General features: G+C 37.0%; 1 protein-coding gene across 5 annotated transcripts in view; it reads right to left on the reverse strand.

Moving 5' to 3' along the window:
• LOC121656168 (cilia- and flagella-associated protein 46) overlaps window positions 1–24,082 on the reverse strand; it is an 81,603-nt gene extending 57,521 nt beyond the window's left edge. For all 5 annotated transcript variants that reach the window (XM_042011249.1, XM_042011246.1, XM_042011247.1 and 2 more), the window contains exons 1-17: window positions 23,847–24,082; window positions 23,651–23,772; window positions 22,849–22,980; window positions 22,518–22,582; window positions 21,582–21,746; window positions 20,136–20,259; window positions 18,178–18,272; window positions 17,202–17,354; window positions 16,940–17,039; window positions 16,473–16,571; window positions 14,023–14,213; window positions 10,584–10,809; window positions 10,262–10,379; window positions 8,660–8,789; window positions 6,968–7,092; window positions 5,667–5,782; window positions 4,246–4,358 (exon numbers count right to left, since the gene is read on the reverse strand). In XM_042011249.1, the coding sequence (XP_041867183.1) occupies window positions 4,246–4,358; window positions 5,667–5,782; window positions 6,968–7,092; window positions 8,660–8,789; window positions 10,262–10,379; window positions 10,584–10,809; window positions 14,023–14,213; window positions 16,473–16,571; window positions 16,940–17,039; window positions 17,202–17,354; window positions 18,178–18,272; window positions 20,136–20,259; window positions 21,582–21,746; window positions 22,518–22,582; window positions 22,849–22,980; window positions 23,651–23,772; window positions 23,847–23,895 (2,123 nt within the window). In that variant the 5' untranslated portion in view covers window positions 23,896–24,082. The remainder of the gene's footprint in view (window positions 1–4,245; window positions 4,359–5,666; window positions 5,783–6,967; window positions 7,093–8,659; window positions 8,790–10,261; window positions 10,380–10,583; window positions 10,810–14,022; window positions 14,214–16,472; window positions 16,572–16,939; window positions 17,040–17,201; window positions 17,355–18,177; window positions 18,273–20,135; window positions 20,260–21,581; window positions 21,747–22,517; window positions 22,583–22,848; window positions 22,981–23,650; window positions 23,773–23,846) is intronic.
• Window positions 24,083–27,698: the final 3,616 nt, after the last annotated feature.

Genomic DNA, 27,698 nt, shown 5'->3' on the forward strand with positions numbered 1-27,698 from the left:
TTTTAAAGGTGTTGAGGATCCTTTCAACCATACCAAATGTGACATATGGAAGAATTCTTTCTTTCTTTTTTTTTTTTTTTATATGTTTAGGTTTCTGAGCCACTACCAACCAAAATTTGTAAGAAGTACAACCCTGGCATTTTGTTTTAAACCCCCTATGTCTAAAAATGTGAGATTCACAGAGCTGTTTAGATTTGCAGGGGAACTTATGCCACTCAACAAAGTTATTCAACCTCCTCCATCTTTATCTCTTCCTAACTTCAACTTCAGATGATTAATGCATTTGCTGTGCCAAGGAAGTCAGAAGTTCTCTTTTTGCTCTTGCTTTTTGCTTCTTGCAAATATCAGTTGGATGTGTGGTCCTAGCTACTCAGGTTACTGTATGGTCTCTCGTGCTAATATGATAATAATAATAATAATAATAATAATAATAATAATAATAATAATAATAATAATAATAATAATAATAATAATAATAATAATGAGACCTTATAGTGTGTTATTTTGATGAACGCATGTTACAGATGTTTCATCAAGACCTCAATAAATTGTGTCAGCTTGTGAAAAAATAGGATAACGTCCCTTTTTCTGTTTTCTAATAAGCAAGAATGTTGTAGTAATGAGAAGTTTTTTTGTTACTGCAATCTCTCATTTGAATCCTCATAATAACTTAGCATAAATAAACAGATAGAGTACATCCATAAAACATAAACCAATTCCCAAGAGTAATCAGAACACTAACTGAATTGATGTATTCAACTGAAAGCTCATCTCCTCACAATAGTAAATCCTAATCATTAGCATGTTGCAGGGCTAATGATACAAATGATACTGGGGCAATTAAGATATGAACACAAGCCAACAAGCTTAGAATAAGACAAAACTGTAACAACAGATAATTGCAGAAATATTAATATCTACCTCAATCTCATAAATAAGGACTGGATGCGGGAATTTTTAGCTTATGTGTTGTGTTGTAGCTCAACCCAAGCTTCTAGCTTGATACTATGTCATAAAAACAAAATAGCTTACAGTGTTTTTTGGTATACATTTCCTATTTAAATAAACTGTTAAACCTCAACTTTGGTTGTTAACCATACAGCTGCACAGATACAATATTTACCAGGGTATCAATCGCACAGTTAGCAAAAACAAAACAAAACAAAACAAAAAAAAAAACAGTCCCCTTCCAGATAGTGGCACAGGCCGTTCTCTTATCCTTAAAGACACATCCTTTAAAGAACATTAAGTTTGGTGGACTTAAACAATTTTTTCTACATTTCAATAAATACTGTATCTGCATGTAGTTATTAGGAGAGAGTGGTGGACTGAGCCAGTGGAAGTGACCTATCCCCTTTATTTATGCAATGCTACACTGTTGCTGTCAAGTGACTGCACATTTTGGAAGCATCCTTTATCTATATCAAGCTGTGACAAAGAGAAAATCATGGTTGGATGGTTACTAAGCTTTCTTTTATCCATAAAATAAATGTTTTGGCCAATGAATTTGTCAGTCAGCTAGTGATGTTCCCATCACAGCAAAGTTAACCTGGTATAAATATATTTAATGCATTTGTGTATTAAACCACATTAACTGTTTAGCTAAAGGTTAGCCTAAATTGCTAACTGGGTCGTTTGGCAAAATGACGGCTTAGACCACAAGTGAACCACATGGCATTTGGTAAAGTGAGCCAAAATTAGGCATGAATTAATCCAAAGTTTAAAATGGTATTTAAATAAAATATTCTACAACTAACTTTGTTCTACACCTCATAGAAAAGCTATCATGCCAAGAATATAAAATAAAATAACAAAATGAAAATACTGGGGCTCTACATCCCTTGGAGTGATGGAGTGTAGTTGCTGATGTCAAGGTGGCAAGTCCAAGTCCATAAGAGGAGTTGCAAAAGAGAGACAGATTGATAGATCAACCCAACTCAAATTCATGAGGAAGAAGGAGGAAAAGTGCCAGTGACAACAGTAGGGTGCAATGGGACAGCACAAGCAAAAACTGTTTTCACAGAGCAGATGGGAAGAAGCAGACAGCATTAAAACTGGCTGACTGGCTTCATGCCTTACTTCAAAGAAATACTGTGAACTGGCTTTTAGATTTGCAGATAGAAACAGGATTCCTGTTCCTGACAACTGGAAAGTAAACAGTTTTGCAGGTGGGGGTGTGCTTCAGTTAAGGTCACCTGATTCATCAGGTAAACTAAGGCCAAGTGAACTTGTCACCAAATATACAAATTCTATAGAGAATGTACACCAGCGTCATCAATGCACAGAACTATAAGATTGATTCAATATTTTGGGGGAGCCAGCGTTCTATCTATAGCAGTGGCCATCACCTATTTCATCTGTTTTATATTCAGATTTCAGATAAGAATTTCAACTTTTCACTGAATTGTGTAGTCGGCTGCAGCAGCAGCTCTTGTAATTAGCATACAAAAAGAAAATTAACCAATGGTCAGTGCAGTAAATGAACTGTACTTATTAATAGACTGTACCTATGTAGTATTTTTCTAGTCATGTTTACTAAAAGTACTTTACACCACGTCACATTCACACTCATACAGCATTTCTTTTGTTACATACTAAGTGCTTTACTCTGTCACACACATTCATACTCCGATAGACACAATGGTAGGCAATGTGGGGTTCAGTGTCTTGCCCAAGGACACTTTGGCATGTAAACAGGGGAAGCCTGGAATCGATTCACCAACTTTCAGGATGGCAGAACTGCCTTTTCTCCTGAGGTGCAGTCGCAGTGATAAACACATCCCAGAGAATAGTGGACAGAAACTTTTCCAGGTGATGTGGTTATGGAGAAGTGAGCAGAAGTAAAGATGGCTGCATTTACAAAGTGTCAAATAGATGACTGGGAAGTGGTGGCTCACTGATCTGGATGTTTTTTCTATTTGAAGATAAGAAAATAACTTTCCTCAGCAAGATTGTGACCATTTGACCAGACTATTTACTTTTTTCAGAGGTTTCAGACTCTCATTGCCATCTGATTCATTAATGTTTTATATATTTTATTGTTCTTGTAATAAATATACTTCCACATACTTGTGCTTGCTTTCATACTTTTACCACTCCTTTTGTTTACACAAGATGTATTAAATTAATTATTTAATTCTGTATATTTAGTAGTGCTGGGCACAATAATGTGTTAATGCATTTCTAAAAGTTGACAATTGTTTTTTGGCATGTTAAGCTAAACAGTCATGTTAAGAATACAAAGTTAGAGAATTTATAGAAAAGAAATCTGGATAATGTATCACTAGAGATGCATTGATGGAAGTTATTCTGCATTTTGCACCTCAAAATCAAAAAGTGCTGAGATTGTAAGTATAATTCTGCCTGCTCACCTGGTGGCTGGAAATTCGCCGCGTATGACGGATATCTGTGTTTAAAAGGAAGGCAGCTTCACACAGCTTTAAATTCATCCTGCTGACTTGTTACATTTTCATTAGTTATTCCTAAACTTTTTTCATGTTTCATTTTTCAATGTGATTTCATTTCATTAATTTTTAAGTTTGAGACATCCAATAAATATTTTAACTGTTAGTGTTTGAAGAGAATACTGCTGTTAAATGTTGTTTGTTTAGTGTTTGTAAACCAAAAGTTACCGCATTTTCTTCATATAGCAGTACTTTTCGGGGAAAAGGAAAAGACATTTTGCACATTATAATGAGATTAATCGCAAAAAACATCATGCAGTTAATCACGATTACAAATTTTGTTTGCCATCTGTCTTTTTCTTTCATAACGACCAGAATATATTTATTTATCAGAAATGAATCCACACAGATGAACAGATAATATATTGGATTTCAGAATCAAAATATCACAATATTTATTTAAGCAACATTGATATTTTCCAGCTGGAAGTCCCGGTGACATCGCATGTGCATTCTATTTTGCTTTAGGATAAGATTAGGTAGAGGATCAATATATCTCTGAGGCGGGGCAAGTTAAGCCATTTTTTAATCACACTTTATCATAGATGTGTTATTATCATTTCCTCATACAGGAGACATCCTGAAAGAATTACAGTTTTTTTTTGTTTTACATCTGTAAAATTGCTCCTTGTCTATAGGATAATATATCTAACAAATGACTAAATTTACCACACTCTCCCCTATTGCAATGTCTGGTCGGATTAGACCAGTTTTCTTCTATGGAAGACCAAAAGGCAACATCTTTATGAGGCTTACGTGAATGGGCATTATTTGTTTTCACCTGTAAACAGCCCAATGTGGATTGTCTTCAGGCACACCCACCCATCCCTCCTGTGGTGGGACAGCCGGGCTGTTCAGCTGCACTCCCTCTGTTAGCAGCTTGTGGATAGTGGCCTGAGCAAGAGGGAATAAATTCATATGTCAAAATCAGAGATGATATTAGAGTTTACAACCTGTTGTGAAAGCTTCATAATGAAAAGAGAGGTGAATTCCCACTCTGGAAATGACAGGTACTCTAGTGGCATTAAAGCTTGCTGTACAGATCAAAGACAAAAAGAAAAATGACTGATTAGCTTTTTACTGCAAAGGCAGATAACTTAGGTAAGACTAGAGGAGCTGGTCGTCATCATCAGGTTGTGAGAAATGTAAATTTAAATTAATGAAATATAAACCAATTCACAAAAAATATGTCCATGTGTGACAGAACAAAGAGAGAGATACATGAAAGGAGCAAGGCGAGAGGCTGCTGTGCATGTCAGTTTTGGCAAGGTCATGTCGTTGCTGTGCATGGTTGTCTTCATTTTCTTCAAAGTGCTGTCAACTTAACATCTCTATAGAGTTAATAAAGACTTGAGGCTGTGGGCTTGATGGGACGTGGGATTACACAATAAGACAAGCTCATAAGACAAGCCCAACAACCAAACTGTGATCAACCTCACGGGCTTTTGAATATTCCATGTGTAATACTCCATGTGGTGGTGTTCCTAATGTTATATAAAAAAAAAATTAAAAAAAAAAGTTTTCAAAGTCCAAAAAGAGTTTTTGATCACAATAACTAGTACAACAGATCTAAAACAATTTGAACTTGCAGTAATAAACTAGTAGAGAGGAAAATGTGAATTATGACATCTATACTATTCCATGTTTTGCATGTTTGTGCACATTATCTTCAGTATTTAAATAGTAGTCACAATGTGAGCCCGACATGCACTGTTTATTCTAGGGAAAAAAGAAAATATGAACAAAGTTCATTATGAAAAAGAATATGTTCTGAGTCTGATGACATCAGCCACTAAACTGAATAATGAGAATCTATACTTGCAAAGAAATTGTGCTGTAAAGCTGGGATTTTCTGCACAGGGCTACGTTCCGTCAATTGAACCAGAGAATAATGTCATGTGCTTAATTATGTTATAATAAATGCTACACTGAAAGCCTTTCAGTTATTGACAGAAACTTCGTGTTAATGTAATACAGACAAAATGGAATTTTGCTTGGACTGATGAAGGGTAAAGGGATTGAATTTGGTTCCACTAATAACAAAGTCAGACACTATACAACAAGCCTCACTGTTTAAGCTGCTAGTCATCAATGTGAAGGGAAATTAGTGTTAACATCATGCAGGATACTGCAGCAGTAGGGCCCAGCGAGTTTAATAGTGTGCCTGTGTGTTTCAGAAGACGTGTGTTTGTAAGAACGTACCTCTGCATTGATAAAGCAAATTTCAGCTAACAAGCGAAGCAAATGCACACAAGTTTGGTTTCCAGTGCGACAGTAACAACATGGTGCACCACTTTCTTCCTTTGTGCATTTGCATTCTGGAGAAAACAGACAAAATCTGATATGAATTTTACTGATTTTGTATACTAAACAGTATAACTAGTATAAAAATCAACTGTAATAACTGCTTTCTGCCCACCTGTTACCTCTGTAGTAGAATCATTGCACTCACATTTCAAATAAACCAGACTATTTTATAACATCTGTTAAATAGTCAGATCTTTAAATTAGCAATGGAAAACAACAGATAAATAACAATTAATCATGTTAAACCATATATTTATATATTTTACAAACCTTTGTCAAAATTCAGAAGCAGTGTTAAACACAGAGCAATAACTTAAAGGTGCAGACTGTGTTTCTATTGGTATTTAATCACTTTACTTAAGTAACTTATGATTTTCTTTTTGTTTCCTCTTTTTCAGTCATTCTGTTGTAGATTTAAGACTGTACTTGAGTCCATTCTTGAGTTTCATGGCCCCATTTCAGCCAAGCAACATGTCTTCTGGCAGCTAGATATGCCCAAATGATCACCTTTACTTTACAAACCTAAGCTGTGTTTCCCGTTCTTTTACCATAGAAGAGGCTTTCTCTTTTTCTAACTGTACTGTCATGACAGTATGAGTTCATGATATATACATATATATATATATATATATATATATTTATATGTGTATATATACACACGCACATCTTTTATCATTTATCAAGCTAAATGAGATCCATAGAGTCTGAAATGTAGTTCTTGTATTTTTGCAGTTTTTTAAACACTGTGCAGTCTGACTTGAGGGTGAATTTGCTGGGACGACCACTCCTGGAAAGATTAGCAGATATCTTGAAAGTTTTCCACTTGTGACTATTTTTTCCACTGTAAAATGATGGACTCTAAATTGTTTGAGAATGGCTTTATAACCCTCACCAACTTCACACACGCTAATGATCGTTTAATCAAGTTCATCTGATTAACAGCACCCAGCTGCTACATACCCTCTCAATCCCTATTAAAGTAGCATGGGTGTACTTAGCATTTTTAAAAATCTGCTTTGCATTTTGGGTGGGAATTGTAAAAAAAATTATGTAATCTAATGTAATGTATTGGAATATTTTATGTATTTTTCTATCACAGGCTTCTCAAACACTAATACACTAATTATCTCTTTCACATTTAAGGATATCAATATTCCTGTTAATTTATCTAGAATCTAGTCAGCTCCTCCTCTTACTGTCAGTCTTGGAAATCTTCCACCTTCCATCATCGTACAGCAAACAGAATCGACACGCTGCTCGACACACGTCCCAGACTTCCTTCTTCCTGGCTATCTTTGCTAGCATTGCCCACAACTTTGCCCTGTAACAGCCGAAAAACAAACAAAACTTAGAGCAGATTCCTTTTAGCCCAATGCAAGGGTGCAGATACATGCTGTACATGTGAATGTAATCGTTTATTTTCAGTATCACAAATAATTAATTAAACTCCTCTAAAAGTCATGATATTTCTTATTTGCTCTTGACCAATAAGCCCATAATTTCTGATGTGCACTTTGAAAGTAATCATCTGTGCAGTGGGAAAAACAATGCAGTGTAAATAGAAAGGGTGCAGACTCACTCAACAACAACCCTTTGGGTAAAATATTACAGAATTATAGCATTAGTTATCAAAGTTATGCAGATGATACACAACTTCATGTGTCTCTGTCACCAGATGACTGCAGTCCAATAGACTTAATGTGTCAGTGTCTGGAGCAAATAAACACCTGGATGAGGGAGAATTTCCTACAATTAAATGAAGACAAAACTGAGATTATTCTGTTTGGTAGCAAAGAGAAGAGGGTCAGCATTGGTAAACACCTGGAGACTCGGGCTCTTAAAATCACCAACCAAGTTCATAACCTGGGAGTGTTGATAGACTCAGATCTGACTTTCAGCAGCCACATCAAAGCTTCACCAAGAAGCTTTTTACCAGCTCAGAAACATCAACAGAATTAAAAGTTTAGTCTACCAGAAAGACCAAGAGAAACTCATCCATGCATTCATCTCCAGTAGACTGGATTACTGTAATGGTCTTTTAACAGGACTTCCTAAAAAGAGCATTAAACATCTGCAGCTCATCCAGAACGCTGCTGCTAGAGTTTTTAACAAGGACTAAGAGATCTGAACACATCACACCAGTTTTGAAATCTTTACACTGGCTTCCAGTCAGTCACAGAATAGATTTTAAAAACCTTCTACTTGTTTACAAATCCCAGAACGGTTTAGGCCCAGAATACATCTGTGATATGTTCAGAGAATATAAACCTAGCAGAGCTCTTAGATCCAAAGACTCTGGTAAACTAGTCCAGACCAGAGTCCAGACTAAACATGGAGAAGCAGCATTTAGCTGTTATGCTGCAAACAAATGGAACAAACTGCCAGTGGAGATTAAACTTTCACCAAATGTAAATTGGATTTTAAATCCAGGTTAAAAACATTTCTTTTCTCATGCGCCTATGCATGAAATCTGCACGATAACTTTTTTAACTTATCTTGCTTTTAATCATTTTAATGTAATTTATTATTTTATTGTGATTATGTGTGCCTTTTACTATTCTAAATATCTGTAATGTCTTTGTTTTATGTAAAGCACTTTGAATTGTCCTGTACATGAAATGTGCTATACAAATAAACTGCCTTGCCTTGCCTTGCTTTTAACTGCAGACAGGACCAGTAGATCAAACATTCATTGGTATGTAATGTTCAGTAAAAGCGTGGAGTAATAAATTCAACAAGCCATAAAAGTCTGATTATATAGAAAGTTTTCCAGCTGGGTTTCAGGGGAGTGTGACAACTACTACAATTACTTCACACTGGCAAAAGAAAAATGTCTCTTACTGACTTACATAGTTAGAATTTGTTTGTGCAAATCCCGAAACACACACCTCTCTGTACTGTCTTTGTCTTTCTCTTGTCTGGCCAGGTGTGCACCCACTCTCTGCACACACGTGGAGTGATGCTGAGCCTTAGTAGCGAGTCGAACTGCTGGTTCAGATCCAGGACTGCCCCAGGGAACTGCACAATAGATGAAGTCCATGCATGCATGAGTCAAACTTAATCAACAATAGAAAAGATTTTGTATTGTGTATAAATGATGAATAAAGAATACAGATTCCTGTAGTTTAAAGAACATATGCATAATGAGAATGCATATGCTGTGTAAGCATCTTTATTATTCGATATCTCTGTAAGCGAGAGAGGAAATGGAACTAACTGGAAACAAGAAAACGACTCATTCAAAGAGGGAGTGGTAAAATCCACACATTTTCATTTAAACACTTCTTACTAATACATACCTGAGAAATAACACAAAACTGCAGCAACAATATGCAGACTATTCATTATTTAACTCCTTTGGTCTCAGAGGTTAAATATAGTGCTGGCTTTGAAGCAAGGACCACAATGATTAAGTGTCTTCGTCTAGCAGGATACTTGAGGTTCATCGACAAAAACAGGAGGCGCCTCTAAGGACCAAAGCTTTTAACCCATGCTTGAGGAAGAAGCCCTTTGACTAGCTGTCAAAGACAAATTCTTCTCTGGGTCATTAGGACTGATGAATGTGCATTTGATGCTGTGGACCGGGGAGCCTGGAATGAGTCAGAGATCAAAGCCTCTCCCAAAGCTCAGGCCCTTCTGCTCCATGATTCAATCCACATAGTTGATGGGACTTCACTAAAAAATGACACTTGAAAAGCTGTCTCTAAAGAAATGTATAAAAGCTAGCAAATAAAATTGATACTTGCCAGAATTTTTTTACTACATTTAGACAATCAGTGGCAAATTTACTGTATGCACACCACAGTGCACAAAAGTACTGGTTTGCAGCTTTGTACTCAATCTGTGTGTAATGAGCGCCCGCTTTATTGGCAATGTAACTGGCTCATGCTGCAGCCTTGAGGTGCATTCTACATGTAAACGAGGGGACATTCTCCACAGATCAGTGGGATTTATCTGGCATCGACTCGCCATGCTCTAAAAGTGATGCTGCAAAGCAACATGAGTGTATACTACAGTTCAAAACCCTGAGTAAATGTTTATTATTCAATAATACGAAATACTTTCTTAAACTATTAGTGGAGCAAAACTCATTAAAAGAACTTCAAAGAAGCAGAAAAATAAAAACAAAACTGCAAAATACAAAATTGGAAAACTGCCTCACTAAGCTCAAAGACAACCACAATAAGAGGCAGTGCACAGGGTAAGTGGATCCAAACAGCATGAGTAAAATATCACACCACGGAGGGGACGGAGGAGAAAATATACTCAGTAAATGCCTCATCGTGAATAGAAAATTACCATCCTGAAGGTATTTTCTTGCTGACCAAACTTTATGTTTACCTTCAAGTGCTGTACAAAGCGGAGCCTTTAATGAAAAAAGTGAAACACCTAAAGTACTATTTATCTGTGTTTTAAGATATTTCTACAAGACAAGAACATGCCTAAGTATTTTAATAAAAAAAATGAAGGCAAGGAAAAATCATCTGTACTTTTAGAGATGTCATCTGCATCCAACACCATCTGAAAATCAAGAGGAGCCAAAAGGAGACCCACAGAGACCAATATGGGACGAGTGTCTGTATTATCTCCAGGTGGCAAGTCCCTGGTCTGAAAAGGACACGGAAGGGTTGGATGTCAGAATAAATTTGCAGTCAGCCACTTTTCTTACAGTCTTCTAGGCATCTGCACTCAAGTACAGCAGAATGAAATTTAAAGTTAACTTATTACACATCCAATTTACACATGAAAAATCTTGCCTTCTGTAATGAGCTATGTAATGTTAAGCAGTCTGAAACAGATGGGCAAAAAAACCTGGTGCATAAGCATAGCGGCCTTATCTTCAGCCCGGTTAGGTGTGTGGTAGAGGTTCCGTCTGAGCTCCAGGAGATTAAAAGCTGATGACAGGCGTTCTCGTTGTGTACCATTATCCAGCAGCATGGCTTTCTGAAGGTGAGTCAAAGAAGCCTCGAGACAACCCTCCTCTTCTTCAATTATTGCCAGCTCTGAGTGTACTTGACAGCGCACCTCCAGCAACATACTGTAAGAGTAACACACATGCACTTTTTAGCATGAAATAATAGCTTGTGGAAGTAGAAAAAACATGTTAGCTAGCTTGGTAAAAATGGACCTTTTCTGTTCAACTTGTATATGCTCTGTTTGGGTCAAATATTACAGAACTTTAGCATTAATTATCACAGTTATGCAAATGATACACAACTTTATGTGTCTCTGTCACCAGATGACTGCGGCCCAAAAGACTTAATGTGTCAGTGTCTGGAGCAAATAAACACTTGGATGAGGGAGAATTTTCTACAATTAAATGAAGACAAAACTGAGATTATTCTGTTTGGTAGCAAAGAGAAGAGGGTCAGCATTGGTAAACACCTGGAGACTCGGGCTCTTAAAATCACCAACCAAGTTTGTAACCTTGGAGTGCTGATAGACTCAGACCTGACTTTTTAGCAGCCACATCAAAGCTTCACTAAGAAGCTTTTTACCAGCTCAGAAACATCAACAGAATTAAAAGTTTAGTCTCCCAGAAAGACCAGGAGAAACTCATCCATGCATTCATCTCCAGTAGACTGGATTACTGTAATGGTCTTTTAACAGGACATCCTAAAAAGAGCATTAAACATCTGCAGCTCATCCAGAACGCTGCTGCTAGAGTTTTTAACCAGGACTAAGAGATCTGAACACATCACACCAGTCAGTCACAGAATAGATTTTAAAACCCTTTTGATCGTTTACAAATCCCATAACAGTTTAGGCCCAGAATACATCTGTGATACGTTCAGAGAATATAAACCTAGCAGAGCTCTTAGATCCAAAGACTCTGGTCAACTAGTCCAGAACAGAGTCCAGACTAAACATGGAGAAGCAGCATTTAGCTGTTTTGCTGCAAACAAGTGGAACAAACTGCCAGTGGAGATTAAACTTTCCCCAAGTGTAGACATTTTTAAATCCAGATTAAAAACATTTCTTTTGTCATGCACCTATGTAGGAAATCTGCACGGTAACTTTTTAACTTATCTTGCTTTTAATTATTTCAATTTATTCTATGATTTTATTATGTATTTATTGTGATTTGTTGCTGCCTTTTACTACTTTTTAGTGCTTTTCTTGGCACCATCTTTAATGCTTTTACTGTTTTATGTATTATTTTTATGTCTTGTAAATGAAATGTGCTATACAAATACATTTGCCTTGCCTTAGCCATTTATAACATGGTTTATATAATAAAAAATATATTACAAATATATTTTATATAATAAAAAAAAAAATATATATATATATATACATATATATATGTATATATATATATATGGGGAGTATGCATGTAAAATTATGCTAACTGGCAACACAGGTCAGAAACACATGGTATTAAAAAAGCACCTCAGCAAAGCCCTCAGATGTAAAACTGGGCAGAGATTCAGAATCATTTTCCTCAAGATAAGGTGTGAAGATTTGTACTAATTCACCATCTACAGTAAATAATATTATCAAAACATTAAGAATCTAGAAATGTCTCTATGTGCAAGGTATACAGCCCAAAATCTATATTTTAATGCCCATGGTCTTATTCTCAGACATGATTCTGTCTTTGCAATCACTGGCTTAGATATATTTCCAGGAATCGTTGTCTGTGGACACAGTTCAACGTCCCATCCACAAACGAAGGTTAAAGCTCTGTCATGCTAAAAAGAAGCCATATGTGAAAATGATTCAGAAAGACTGCTGTCTTTTTTAGGTCAAAGCTCATTTGAAAAGGACTGAGGCAAAGTGGAAAACTGCTCTGTGGTCAGATGAATCAAAAGTTGAAATTCTCTCTGGAAATCATAGATGCAATGTCCTTCAGAGAGATTACAGAGAAGAAGGACCATCTGGCTTGTTATCAGGCTCAATTACAAGGTCTGCATCTCTGATGGTATGGTGGCACATTAGTCCCTAAGGAACAGGCATCTGCACATCTGGAAAAGTATAATCAATTCTGAAAGATATAAACTGGTTTTAAAGTGACTTGTATTGCTATACAGACGTCTTGTTTCCACAGAACTCTGCATATTTCTTTCAGTCAGACAATGGTAAATGTAACGCTATATCTAATTTATTACAAAAGGATGGCTTCACAGTAGAAGGGTCCAGGTGCTGGAATGGGCTGCTTGCAGTCTAGACCTTTCACCAAATAAAGTACATTTGATGCAATGCAAAATCACATCTGCATAATCAGACTAGACTGAAGGTTAAGTTTTTCAAAAGCATTTTGTTGAAACTGGATCAGTTATTTCTAAGACAAAACTAATGTCAGTAGTGACCCCACCAAAGAAACATCCAAACATCAAGAATTTTTAATGAAGATAGAAAATAACTTAATCCCGGATTGAGATTCTTATAAACAGAGAGGACAAGACTCGTGTCAGTCCTGTAAAAAGAAAGATGATGTGAAAGCACAGGTCTCAGGAGATAAGTGGCTCCTCTAAACCTCTTTTCAGGGTTATGGCATGGCCGAATGCTTTGGGTGGGATAAGATATCTAAGAAGTAAGCAATGAATGAATAAATTATTTGTTAATGAATGCCAGTATGTTTGGTTCAAAACAGAACTACATGTAGGACGTGTGTCAGGTATAACCAACAAAAACGTAAGATTTAGAAACAGCTGAAAAAGCAATGAGAAAAAAAAATGACAGGAAAACAACAAAGACAGGGAACAGGCTGAGGTCTACAAAAATCCAGGCAAAAAGGAGACAATAGCAGGCAAGACAGGAATGAATACAGACAAAGTGACAACTGACTAAGCTATAAATACAAGGATGTATAAAACACAGGGAGATCTGATGATGACAGCAGGGGAAGCAATCACAATGGAAGAAAAAGAATGAAGACAGGAAGTAAAACAAGGTTTGACTCAGTGTTCTTTCAAAATGAAAATTAAAATGAGAATAAACAAATTTCAAAAGTAATGACAAGATTCACATTAGGGATGTATTGAGGTAATAGTAGGGTGAATGTAAAGAGACAAACGTGGTAACATAATGCACGTCATTAGCACTGAAATGTGGTGGTGGGAATGTTCAACTGTGGGTGTTATTATAGTTTGTCTTAAAGAATAATTCTCCTGTTTAAATAGGTCACGTGTGATTTTTCAGTTAATTTACTGTGACGTGAATGGATGTTTAGAGAAAAGTACACAAGGCAGGAAAAACAAATGGAAGGTCTCTACTATGCATATTGTATAACCATATATGATGCAACCTGTGAATGTCCTCCAGAGCTTGAGCCAGTTTGAGCAGAGGTGTCCTGATGCGTTTCCTGAGGTTGTGCTGCAGGAGGGGCAGGCAGATACTCCACTGGGTAACACACACTGCCTGCACAGCTTGAGGGCCCCCCTCCCTCACTGCAGTCTTCAGCCACTGATCCAGCTTGTCTATCTCCTTCAGGTGGGCCTGTGGAATAACAATTGCAGACTGATAATCTCTCCTGTAGTGATGACAGCGCAGCACTTCTATCACTTGGCAAGTATACGCAGATTAAATTTGGCTGAGTTTGTTAAATTAGCCAATTCTTAATTCAGGGACTTTTCACAGTGTAGTATGAAATAAGATTACACGATGACGTGACCCTGCTTCCCTTTCTGATTAGTTTCCTTGTCAGGAAGAAGAAAACGTATTAGATAAATTAATTGATAATCAAAAAATGTCACTGAAACTCGTTTGAGACACTATTAAAATAAGAGATTTCAGGATTTACTTCTCACATACAGGAAAAACAAATATTACAGAATAAAAAAACCACAACGCTCATTGCGACAATACCGTCAGGCCAAAAACAGATGGGCAGGAATTGGTCCTGATCAACATCATCTTTCAGGTCACTTCTGATGCTTGAGCAGGGTTTGATCAGAGCTTGACACTTGAGCAAGCCAGGGCTACCGTGATATGCATGTATATGTATGTATATTAAAAATATATGTAAAATAACATCTCACATAATGATAAACCTATAGAGACAGAAATAAATAGAAAGCCACCTAACTGGCCACATCCTGTGCATCTAATTAGTTTTGGTCTATGTACTGTGGGGTTAGTGGGGTCAGTGAGCTACTGGTGTAATGGTAGTGGAGTAATTCATGTCTGTCCTGGTAAACCTGATTTTTTTCTGCACCATTTCTTTAATGAAACATGTCTGAGAAACACCACAGTGCAGATCATTGGTTCATAGTTTCCTTTACTTCAGTTTTGTCAAAGGACAGAAAAGGACACAGCCAGAATTCACTGTTTGTGACAAGAAGCTAGATAATGAAAGCATTAAGCCAAACACTGTTTCAGCACAGGTCAGGACGGGGGTCCACGGCTTTTTGGTAGTTGCATGTAGGGGGCTTCAAGGAAAATAGGTTGGAACCACTGCCTTAGATTTTCTATACAAATCTGTGTCAATGGGGAAAAGAGACAATATAGTCGTAACAGTGTTAACACAGGGTAACACACATGAAAGAAAAAAAGGGTAAAGCAAATGGATTTGATGACAAATTAAAACGTCGGGTACATTAGTATGAGTAAGAACAAAAGATGCCCTGAAAACCCTAACTCCTCAAATAACAGCTCGGCATACATTTCTACATAGCATGCAATCAAGCACGTATCCAACAGAAGGAAGAAACCTCTGCTACAATTTGAAGCACAACTGGTATCCAAACAAAAAGAAAGTATTGCTCACCAAAATATTCATTCATAAAAAAAATCCTGTTTTTTTATTCCCATTCATTTAACCCAAGCGATGTCTAAAAACTACATCAGTTTGCACAACATATTTTACACAAGTCGTCTGCAGAAATACTCAGATTGCTCTGCAGTTGTGGGGTGTATCAGTGATGAACAAGAAGCTGATTGTGGAGAACTGGTCAGTCAGTTTCTGAGATGGTGTGAAAATAATCACCTCATCTCGAACACAAATAAAATGCATTTAGATTTCAGGAGGAAGCAAAACACTTTCCCTCCCAAGAAAAGAGGTGGAGGTGGTGGAGGATTAAAAATACCTTGGAGTTCAACTGGACAACTGACGAGACTGCTCCTTCCACTCTCTAAATGAGGACGAAGTCTCTAAACTTCTACATTCAATTGCTTGTTAACACAAACATCTAATCAGCCAATCACATGACACTGTCAGCTAAGAACTGGAAACTGAGGCTACAATTCACACAGACTCACCAAAATTAAACAAAAGAAAATTGGAAAAATGTTGCCTGGTTTAATGATTATCGACTGCAGCTGCAACATTCAGATGGTAGGGTTAGAATTTGGTGGAAATAACATAAAAGCATGGATCCATCCTGCCTTGTATCAATGGTTCCTCCAAGTAAGGACTAAGCATGGTTTACAGACCACAGTCTACCTGAGTATTGTTGCTGGCCATGTCCACCCCTTTATGACCACAATGCATCTTCTTCTGACTGCTACTTCTTTATGAATGAATGTATAGTGTGGCTGTTTAAGGGCAATTCACCTGAAACACTGGCCTGAAAGCTGAAATCCAAAGAGGATTTTTTGCTTCGGGCTTCATGCCCTGCCATTACAGGCATGTGCTGGCTCAAACATAGCTCTTTCCCACAATGACCTGATAGTATAAATATAGCTAATATGTATTTCAATTGCATTATAAAAGCTGGTAAAAACCATGGTTAATAATTGATAAGAATAATCAAGCACCTCCACACTGGCTTTGGAGTAGTCATTCATCTTTGCTTCCTTCTTCAGGAGGTTGAGTTCACAGTTGACACAGTCCATTATTATACGTTGGCCAATATCCTAAAAAGATTTAAACAAGCAACAGAAAAGTCAGTAATATATAGAGCATAAGACGGCAAGTCTACAACATTCTGTTAATGTCTCTTTTTCTTGTATCAAAGGAACTTGCACATGCAATATTGCTAAATATGTACAAAAGAACAAAGGTATTTTCTCCAAAATTCTTTAAATTTCACATTGCTGTAAGTAAAATTACAGCAATATCTAAAGTTCTTGATCATGAGCTCAGCTTATTTATAACATCTATTGTCAGTGGCTTCTTTATGAGGCGATGTCACATTCATGAATAAATATGAATGTCTATAATATGCACAATTACAGCTGCTGCTTCTCCTGCTCAAGGTTTTAAGAGAATATTGGATACTCACAGCCTGTCCTGCCGACTTCAGCTCTTTCAAACAGTCGGTGACTACTTTCTGATGCTTCACTTGCAAGGCCAGCAGAGCCAACTCCAGGAGGAAGGCAACTCTGCAAATCCCAGATAAAACATAATTTATACAATTCACATCACTTCAGTACAGTAATCTGAGCTGTGCACTGCCCTTTGGGATGTGGTGGATTTACAGCAGTGGGAGGTTTAGGAAGCAAAACAACAAAGGAGATTTGATCAGGCCTCTCTGGGTCACAAACCTGTCAGACGACTGGATGGGTGTTGGGCTCTGCGGAGGGCGAGAGTTCACAGGCGTAGCAGGTGTTTTGGTGCAATCCACCAGGAGCCAGAAAATTTCCTCAAGCCTCAAAAAATCCTCTTTGGTCAGCTTGTTTCCATTAATTCCTATCCAACTGATACAAACATCAAGAAACCTGTCTGTGTGTATTTATACACACAAGTATACACATGCATTTGTATTTTAATTCATCCTCTAACATCTTAACACCAAACAGTGCATAAACCTAAGGCAAAATAACCTATATGGTGCTGACGATAGCTGGGTCAGACTGAGTCACACTGTCGGCGTTTATTGCTGGAATAAGGAACCATAGGGCGCTCTGACACAAGCACATGCCTGCACAGAGGATGTGGGGGTAGGGTTTGTACTACAGTGCTGCACACTAGAAACACCCAGCACTTTGCTATCAACATGTGCAGTCAACTAGTTAAAACATTGTGGGACACCACAGGCTCAGCTGTGTGCCAGTGATCGCTGGCTTCTTGAAACAGGTTTTAATTAGTATGAAGGAATAAAAGTTGGAACTCAAATCACAACAATATTCTGTTACTACTGCAGCCTACAAAAACTATGGAAGATTAAAACCATCAAAAATAAACAATAAAAAAACTACTGTGACCTTCATAAGACCCATATTCACACCACCCCTCATCAAGTGACTCAGCTTGCTTCCATAGCTGCAGAATGTTCTAAAAACGGGAAAACATGAAGTTTTATAAAAAATAATATATGTGGCTTTGTCGTTCAACTACTAATAGCAACTATTTTTACAACAGACCAAGAGTTCATTTTCTGGACAACTATGGAACAAACTTGTTTAACTTTGCTGCAGCTATGTAGACAGGATGGGCGTTTATGAAGACAGTATTAAAACAAAGCTGTGAAAGCAGAATAAATAAACCTTTATGTAAATATAAAACACATTCTTTCCTTACCTTTTAAATTTCTGCATTTTGTAAATGACTGCTAAAGTGGAACACTGCTGGCTCATTTCCAGCAGGACCTCATCATTAAACAGCTTGTGTTGCACCTAAGAAAACAAGCATTAGCATATGCACATCTCAATAAGAAGTACAGCATAGTGTGTTTAAGATTTGATGAAAGGCATGAAAAGCAGCACATATTTAGCTAATGCTAAGTCAACCCTGAATTCCAGAAAAAAAAAGTGGGAACCTGAGTAAAATGTTTATACAAACACAATGATTTGTAGACCTTATCAACCCGTATTTTATGCCCAAAATAACATAAACAACATAGCATATGTTGAAACTGAGACATTTTATAGTTTCGTGGAAAATATTAGCTCATTTTGAATTTGATGGCAGCAATACACATACACATACACACACTCAGAAAAAAAAATGTTGGAACAGGAGAAACAAAATGTTGAACAAATTTTGACACAAATCCAAAACAAACAGAGGAGCATTTGGTATATAAATAACTTAATTAACAACAGGCCAGTAACATGACATAAAAAGAACATCTCAGAAAGGCAGAGCCTCTCAGAGGAAAGATGGGTATGGATTCACCAAGCAGATCTTTGAAGATCTCACCACAGGTGTGTGCATGGGACACGGCCAAAAGTTAAATCTGGTCACGATGTTCTTGCCCAGGCAGCACTGTATTAAAAACAGACATGATCTTCTACTGTAAATCACTGCGTGGTCTTGGGAACGGTTCCAGGAATCACTGTCTGAAAACTGTTTACCGTAAAATCCATATGCCATATGTAAAATCCAAAAGCCATATGTGAAACGATTCAAAAACACTGCTGTCTTCTCTGGACCAAAGTTAATTTAAAATGCTCTGAGGCAAAGTGGAAAACTGTTCTGTGGTCAAATGGATCAAAAGCTGAAATTCTTTTTGCTTGGACGCCGTCTCCTGCAAACTAAAGAGAGGGAGCATCCAGCTTGTTATCAGTGAACAGTTCAAAAGCCTGCGTCTCTGATGTTACGGGTTGCCTTAATGTCTATGGCGTGTGCAGCTTCCAGATCTGTGAGGGCTCCATCAATGCTGAACAGTACATAGAGGCTTTAGAGCAGTGTTTCTCAATCCTGGTCCTTCGGGCCCACTGCCCTGCAGGTTTTCGATGTATCCGTGCTTTAACATACTTGACTAAAATGAATGGCTCATTAACTGGTTTGCAAAGACCTTCACAATAGTTCAATAATCTGAATCAGGTGTGTTGGAATTGGGAAACATCTAAAACATGTAGGGTAATGGGTCCCGAGGACCAGCATTGAAAGCAAAATTTGCTCCGGACAACATCTCTTTCAAGGAAGGCCTTACATATTTCACCAGGACCATGCTAAACCACATACTGTGTTGATCACAGCAGAATGGCTTTGCAAGAGAAGAGTTTGGATGCTGGAGTGGCCTGCCTGCAGTCCAGAACTTTCACCAATAGAAAACATTTGGTGCATCATAACACAAAAAGTCCGGCTATTATTAGTAACATAAACCCAAGACTGTTGAGCAGCTAAAATCCTGCATCAGACAAAATTGGGATAACATTTCCCAAGTAAAACTCCAACAGCTGTTCTCCTCACTGTTCAGATGTTTACAGGCAGTTGTAAAATCACCCTGGAACTACTTTTTACAGATGTGTTGCTGCCATCAAATTCAAAATGAGATAATATTTTCCATGAAATTGTAAAATTTCTCAGTTTTAACATCTGATAGGTTGTTTATGTTGTATTAGGAATCATGGGTTCATGAGATTTGAAAATGATTGCATTCTGTTTTAATTTACATTTTACACAGTGACCCAACTTCTGTTTGAAATTGGGGTCTTACATAGCTCTATTACTTATCTCATAAAACCCTGACATTTAGAGATACATGGATATAACCACTAAAGTAAAAGTCACGGATATGACATGTGGTTTACCAGAACTGTATAGAATCTCGGATAAAGATGTGGCGTATGTGTGTTAATGAACTCCTCTGTAACTTTGGCAAAGCCTGCAGTGTCCTCAACTTCTCCAGAGTCTACAAGACATTTCAGCAAGTGTCTGAACAGAAACAGAGAACAAATATTGGTCATTGGTCATGATGTGAATATTGCTATATACAGTCGTAATAATATAAAGCACAATAAATATACATCTGTAATGAAACATACAGGTGCTGCACAAAACTTGCTCAAGTCAAAAAAAAAAAAAAAAAAAAAAAAAAGCTGAAGCTAAAATTGGTCAAACACTGTGGGTTTGTAAAGCAGGCACTAGGCATGATGGATGCACCCATCAGTCTGGAACAGGGTAAATCTGAACATATCAGACCAGAAACGTTTTCAATTGCTTCCACCCATCCATCCATTTTCGATACCTTAGTCTAATTTTAAGTTGGACTAATTGGTCCAAATTAAATTGGACCAATTTAAAATTGGCTTTTAAAATTATAAAGCTCAGTCCAATTCAGGGTTGCAGGGAAGCTGGAGCCTATCCCAGCAAGCGGCAGGATAGGCAACAGACAAGAGGAGAGGTCGCCATCGCAGGGCCAATATAGCAATAGACTGCTGAATTCATTCCATGGGACAATTTAGAGCAACCAACCCATGCGTACATGGGGAGAACATTCAAACTCCTCCCCCCAGCTGAGGCTCAAACCAGCAACCTTCTAGCTGTGCGGCCACAGTGCTAACCACCACACCACCCTGCAGCCCCAGAGTCCAATCTTTATGGATCTTTATGTTTCCTGGCATATGAAATGAAATGAAATGAAATGAAAAATACTTTATTAATCCCAAAGGGAAATTCAATATTGTAGTAGTAGTAATTTTTTATATATATATTTAAACCTTATTTTCACTTAACCTCACTGATAGTGTTTTTTTTTTAAGGTATAAAGCTGTTTAGTTCCAATATCTTGAGTTTTGTCTTTGAGTGTTTCTCAACCTGTGGATGGAAATATTACACTCATTACACATTACACACAAATTCAAGATGAGCTAATATTTTAATGAAGCACTATCACTTTCAACATTTGATTTGTTTTTACATTCTATTGTAATTGTATTTTTTTACATTTAGGGTTATATTGGGTGTCAATGTACTAAAACTAAAATAAGCTCAAATATTAATATTTTTTGGACTATATTGTTTGATCTTTGGGTTTTTCTTTGTCTGATTGCGTTTGTACTTCAAAATTTTACTGACATGTTCATTTAATACAATTTCCTGTAAGCATTCATCCTAGTGTGCTGGCTATGTTTTCTTCCAAGGTTTAATTACAGAAACACATTTTTTCTCATATTTTGCTCATCTTGATGCATGCACTGCATTATTAAAGCAGTCCAGTTAGTTTGAAAAGAAAACCATGTTGCAGAGGCACTTACATCCTGAGTTCAGCCCTCCAGCCATAGTCTTGGTCTGCCACATCCTCCAAACTTTGCACCACCTGCTTAAAAGAGGGGACCAAATGGAGGCACCGCCCTGGCAGCAGGAGAGGACGTACTGTCTGGAAGTACAGCACTGAGGCGTTGAACACAAGGAAGTGGTATCTGTAAGACACAAATCACAAGTGGAAAAAGTAAACATGGAACACTAAATTATTTATATGAAACGCAAGCAAGCCATTTCATCTCTTAGTACAGCTCAATTAAGACTAGAGTCAAATGTGTATGCGGTGAATTGCAAATGTGAGCGCATTAACGATCGTCCAGTGAGCCACGGAAGAGCGGCCCCAACAGGCTTTTGAAATGAGAGACATTTAAGAATTTAAAGCACTGTTCTGGAGAAAAATGTGTGAAAAGACTGTTTGAATGTTGCTAATTTATTCACCAGAGAGTATGTTGTGCATTAGTCTGCACTGAATGTGTTCCCTTTGGTGTTAATTGGGAATGTTCATTCAGTCCATTTATTGATATGTTATAAGTTCATTAGCTAAAAGATTCAGTAGTGATTGCTTGGTAAGGTTAAGCCAGTAGTTTTCATAAGTAAGACAGGAAGTTATCTTTCACAAGTACTTGTATTACATTCACTTCATTCACTCTGTTCAGATAAACCTGAAGTCAGCTGTTGAAATTGAGGAATTCATTAAAAATAATTTACATTAGTGACTGTATTTATGAATCAAACCTTCTGTTATCAAGAGTCTGGATGTGCAGCAAAGCACATGTTGCCTGCTAAACAAAGCATTTCCTGTTGAGGATATTTTACTTTAATTACATGCTTTACAGGGGCAACTTAGTGCCAAACAATATCAGAAATGATCAGCCATGCAACTGGAACGGTAAAAACAAAGCTGAATATACTTCTGAGAGGTTGCATACCTTGGTTCAGCCTTTGAAATTTCAATTGCTTTTAGAAAGTACATCACAGCCTCTTCGAAGTCTTCCTAAAATAGAAGATAATTGATTTAAAGGATAAAAACAAAAAAAAAAAACTTTCAAGTGTGCTAAAATGGTAAAAGACAAGAGCAGGTATTTCTTAGAGACCAAATCAAAAAAAGTGACACAAGCAGAGGATTTCTTTTTTTTTTTTTTTTTTTAAGCTACTGTAGGACATCTGCTCCATTTCTCGTAATGTGTGCCTCACTGTCACAGAAACACTAACAGGCACACACAACGGCCTGAAGGAAATTTGTCCAATCACTGTCCTCACCACACTCCCAGTGGCCGGCGGAGACTTCAGCTGGCCCTTGCAGAGTAAGGCTCGACACAAAAATTGATTAGCTGGTGGATTGCCCTGAAAGTATATCTTTAGACATGCTGTGCTTATCTCCACATGCCCCAGCTGCAATCACAGAGACAGAGAAGGAGGGCATAAAGACCAGACACAATACATATTTCAACTTCGTGTGCACTTAGATTGTGTGACCAGCGCTTTTCCAAGAGTGATGCACTGTTAAAAATGTTTTTAAACTATTGAATATAATGTTGTTTAAATAGGTTATTCTATAATAAAAATTAAATCTAGTGTAAGATTCTTCTAGCGGATGTGTTATTCTATATCTGCACCTGAAAATACCAAGACTTTCATGCTGACTGTCTTGATGTCTGAAACTGACCACAGCTCAATGAGCACAACTCCATCGGTGTGGGACAACACATCACTGTTTGTACCTGTGGACTACATTTTTAAAGTATATGTTGTAATATAGTACTGATTTAAGTTTAACTAATGTGAAGTACAATTTTAAAACAATTATTATTGCTACAATACAGAAACTGTGAAATATCATCCAATAAAATGGATGTAGATAGTCATAAAGTATTTTCAGTGTGTTGTTAGGGCTAATAACTGCTTCTTTCCAATTCATTAGGAAAGCGTCTAAAGCTGGTAATTGTAAATAAGATTACAGTAAACATACAGCTACCCATGAAAGCCACATGTTAGGTACAATCACACAGTTTTAATCGGTGAAGAAGATTTAACTTTAACTGGTATTACAAAAGTACCTCACCTGTAAAGCTGCTTCCGCACAAATGACGTACAAATCGGAGGCAATGCGTGGGGTTAGTCGACTAGCTACCACCACGGTCGACTCCGCAATTAAACGGTAGGCAGACTGCAGAGCCCCAGAGTCTGTAAATTGGGGACAAAAACAATAAATATATATTAACAACTCTTCAAAGTTGTATATATGGACTAGACAAAACCTTGGTTTTCCGTTGCCTGGGCTAGACATTCGCGAATGTCGAGGTCCATTTGTGTTGAAAAATGTCGTGCTAACTTAGACTGTTAAAAACAAACAAACAAAAAATAAATAATAATAAAATAAAACTTCTTATGACCCGTCCTTGATCTGGAATTAATTCATTACTTTATCAAATAAACAACGAAACTACGAAACAGCAAACTAAACTAGACTCGTTTATGTTTGGTTGTTAGGGAATCGTTACCTAGCAACTAGAGGTCGAGCTGTAACTACGGTAGAGGAACGGGACAAAATAGTTTCAAGCTCCGTTTAACTTACTGTTATTAAGCCCATTTATTACAAACAACTAGTATTCTTTTTTTTAAGTTTTTCCACTGTGAGATCTTTAAAACACTGATTCTTCTCTGGCCAAGGCTGTGCTTTTTATCACCGCCAGTTGTAGGTCCAAACAGGCAGTTTATACCAACAGTCTGTTCCCTCCCACCAATATGATTTTTGGCTTAAGTAAAAAACCCGAATGTTTCTGACTGAGAAGAAATAGTGTGGCTGATAAAATTTCTTTGCTTCTCCTTTAGCGATCCAAGGGGATTAAATAGGAAAAATACAGAACAACAAAGAGGGAGAAGTGAGTAATATAAAAGAGTCCATTTTTGCCTCAGTTGGGAAAGTTTATAAAGGCATTGTGGACATAAGTGTTAAAATTTTCCTCCATTTCTTTAAAGTTATATCATAGATGTTTTACATGGTTGTAAAACTGTGCAGTTTTATTATTTTTTTCTTTTTTTTAACAAAAACTGAAAATTACAGCCTTCACGCAGCTATGATTTATTGCAGGACTGCTGTGTTAGACTGCATTCGTTTTGATTGATAATAAACTGGTAATGAAATGCATAATTTGATTAAATCGTCCCTCTCTCATCAGACTGCAGTATAAGGTTACTTTTTGTGACAGTTTTTTTCTTCTTTTGGGCTTGTTTCCATCTTTTGTGCGATCTGGCGAGATCTGAATCACATGACACTAACTAGTAGTTAAAGAATAAATAATCGACTTCTCTGTCAAACAACAGAATTGTAGATCATGTATGCATTTTGATTATTAAACAATATTTTTATAATAGGTTGTGAACAGATAAAAACACTGAAGATCCCTGATGAAAAGACACCCAGACAGCCATTGAATTTCTTAGTAGTGTGTGCACACAAAAACTCTCCCAATGATAAAAAAAAAAAAAAACAGCCTCTGTGTGTTCTTTCATTCATTTCAAAGTGTGTTGTCAGAAATCTAGGCCACTCAGTGTGCAAATATAATTTTCTTGGTAAAACCGCATGCTAAAGAAGTTGATGTGACAGGGGACAAGTGAGGCATACAAATGTTGCTCCTCCTGTAATGGACTTAGGTTTCGTAGTTTGATGTTTAATAGACAGAACATCACCTGTCAGTAATTGAAAGCATCATAGCTCCTTGTTGGTTTTCAAGCACAGTTGTTAAGCAGTTCATTGTATGATCTGTCTAAAAATACACACAAAGACAATATTCAACCTTTGGAACTGCTATATATATTTTTATATATATATATGTATATATGTGTGTGTGTATATATATATATATATATATATATATATATATATATATATATATATATATATATTCTTTTCCTGGAAAAGTCTTTTCATCTGCCGTTTGACCTATTTAATTGTTGGAGTTGGTGTTTTTATTTGCTGTTTAAAATGTTATGACCGTTATTACATACAGTGCTGTTGCAGCTGAATGTTGGTTTTATTCTATGCTCAAATGTTAAGTTGCAGAGAGAAATTTACCCATAGTCAACATCATCACTGATCTTAGATGAAAAGGCTATTGTTGCTCATCAAGCTTTGACGGGTTATAAGACCCTTTCCAAATAATTTTGTGGCAATTATTCGACACTGAAAAACAATGTTTACAGGTAGAACATTCAAAGCAGTTGTCAGTCTTTTCCAGCAATTTCATCCCCAGACTAGATGGTCAGATGTTTAGAGCTACATCTCAGACTCTACAGGCCTTAGTTTGTAGGTTAAAAGTTCATGACATTAGAATTAGAAAAAAGCTGAATAAATGTGGCTTGTTTCGAAGGACTGCAGGTAAAAACCTTTTATGTCTAAAATGAGTCTCATAACAGGGTTTAGGTTCGCAAAGTTGCATAAAAGTAGAGCTCTTGGCCATCAGAAAAACATTTCTTGAAAACCCAACACAGCATATCAGCATAAACAATGCATACCATCTATCGTTGACTTGCATTTACTGAGTTGAAAAGGAACTCCTCTGTATACCAAAGTTTTTTGAGTCAAACGTGTGGCCATGTTTCATAGCTGAAGCTTAGCTGAAACTGGGTCATACATCTGGACAATGAGCCAAAGCACAGCAGCAAACCATCAACAGAATGACTAGAAAAGAAAAGAATTGTGGTGTAGCAACCACTGAAAGTCCAACTTTATTCTGCTGTGAGGAAACATTATCATGGGGATCCATCCACACCAGGAGCCAATCCAGCCATGTCCACAGAGGCCGCTGACATGGCAACCACCCCGATCAGGGCAGACTGGGGCCTACACCACAGCCGTAAGGTTGCACTGTAGGCCCCGGCAGTGTAGGCTGATAACATCACACAGAAAAAGATTACTACAAGCTATCGAAACATGGGATGTATGAGGGTTTTTACGCATCTAATTTCCATTTGGACCTGGGTTTTGTTAGATTAATAATGACAAGTTCAATATTACATTTTTGCTTGTTTATCTGAGATTGTATTTACTTTATTTCTAGACCTGGTAAGAGCCAGATTTTTTTTCTTCATGGCCTAATAAGTAAAACGTAAGAATTGCATAAGGCATACTTATTTTTCTTACTTTCTGTACAGTCAGTACTATATACCTGAAAACTGCTTACAATTTATTGTTGTTTGTACAAAATGTCAGTGATTGGTATTCAAATTACAGACGTGTCTCATAAAAATGCAGTGGAAACTATTCTAAATATCACAGATACCCCTATGGGCCTTTTATTATGTGACTTCATTACTCTTTTAAGCAAACCCAGCCACAACATGCACAAACTACTCTTTTACAACTGGGAAACAGGATAGGCTTGTTTAATGTTGATGATAAAGTGCATTCCTAGCACAAGAGTGGCAATCTGTTCTGCACAGATGGTGTTGTATGATAAGGAAAAGCCCCCTAAAATCATCATGTGTGTGCGTCATCTATTTTGCTACTACACTGCTCCTGTCCTAGTGTAATTCATCCTCTATAATATGTTATGTTGCAGTAACATTAAACCAATATTTGTCAACATCAAATATTATTTAATAAAACTCTAGAGACTAAGGTTGGACCAAAGCTTTAATATTTAATGGCAATATATATGCCCTTTTTTTTAAGACAAGAAAAGAAATAACATTTCTAATATAGGATATGGGGGGGTTTGGCCCAGAGAAATACAACCAGGGCATTTTCACTGTGGACAATTTTTGTTTTAGTATCCTGTCTCTGGAGCAGTTGTTGAAATGTCTTATACTTACAAAAAAGACTTAAATATAGTGAATTACATGAATAACAAGCCTGGACTCGTTTTATTTTAGAATTAATTTTAAAGAACTGTGGGGTGAGGTGAAGTTCAAGCCAATGAAAAATATCTTAGGCAGTATGGGTTCAGTCACAAATGTTTGTTCATTTTAACTTCTGTTTGCACATCATTCTAAAACTACTACTACTTTTGTACCAGATTGGCTCCACTGACTGTGTTCAGAAGATGAATGAAACGTTTTGCTGAACAGTTTCCATTAACTGTAACTTTGCCATGTTCACATTAAACTGG

Source organism: Melanotaenia boesemani, chromosome 16 (assembly GCF_017639745.1).
Source record: "Melanotaenia boesemani isolate fMelBoe1 chromosome 16, fMelBoe1.pri, whole genome shotgun sequence".
NCBI classification, from domain to species: domain Eukaryota; kingdom Metazoa; phylum Chordata; class Actinopteri; order Atheriniformes; family Melanotaeniidae; genus Melanotaenia; species Melanotaenia boesemani.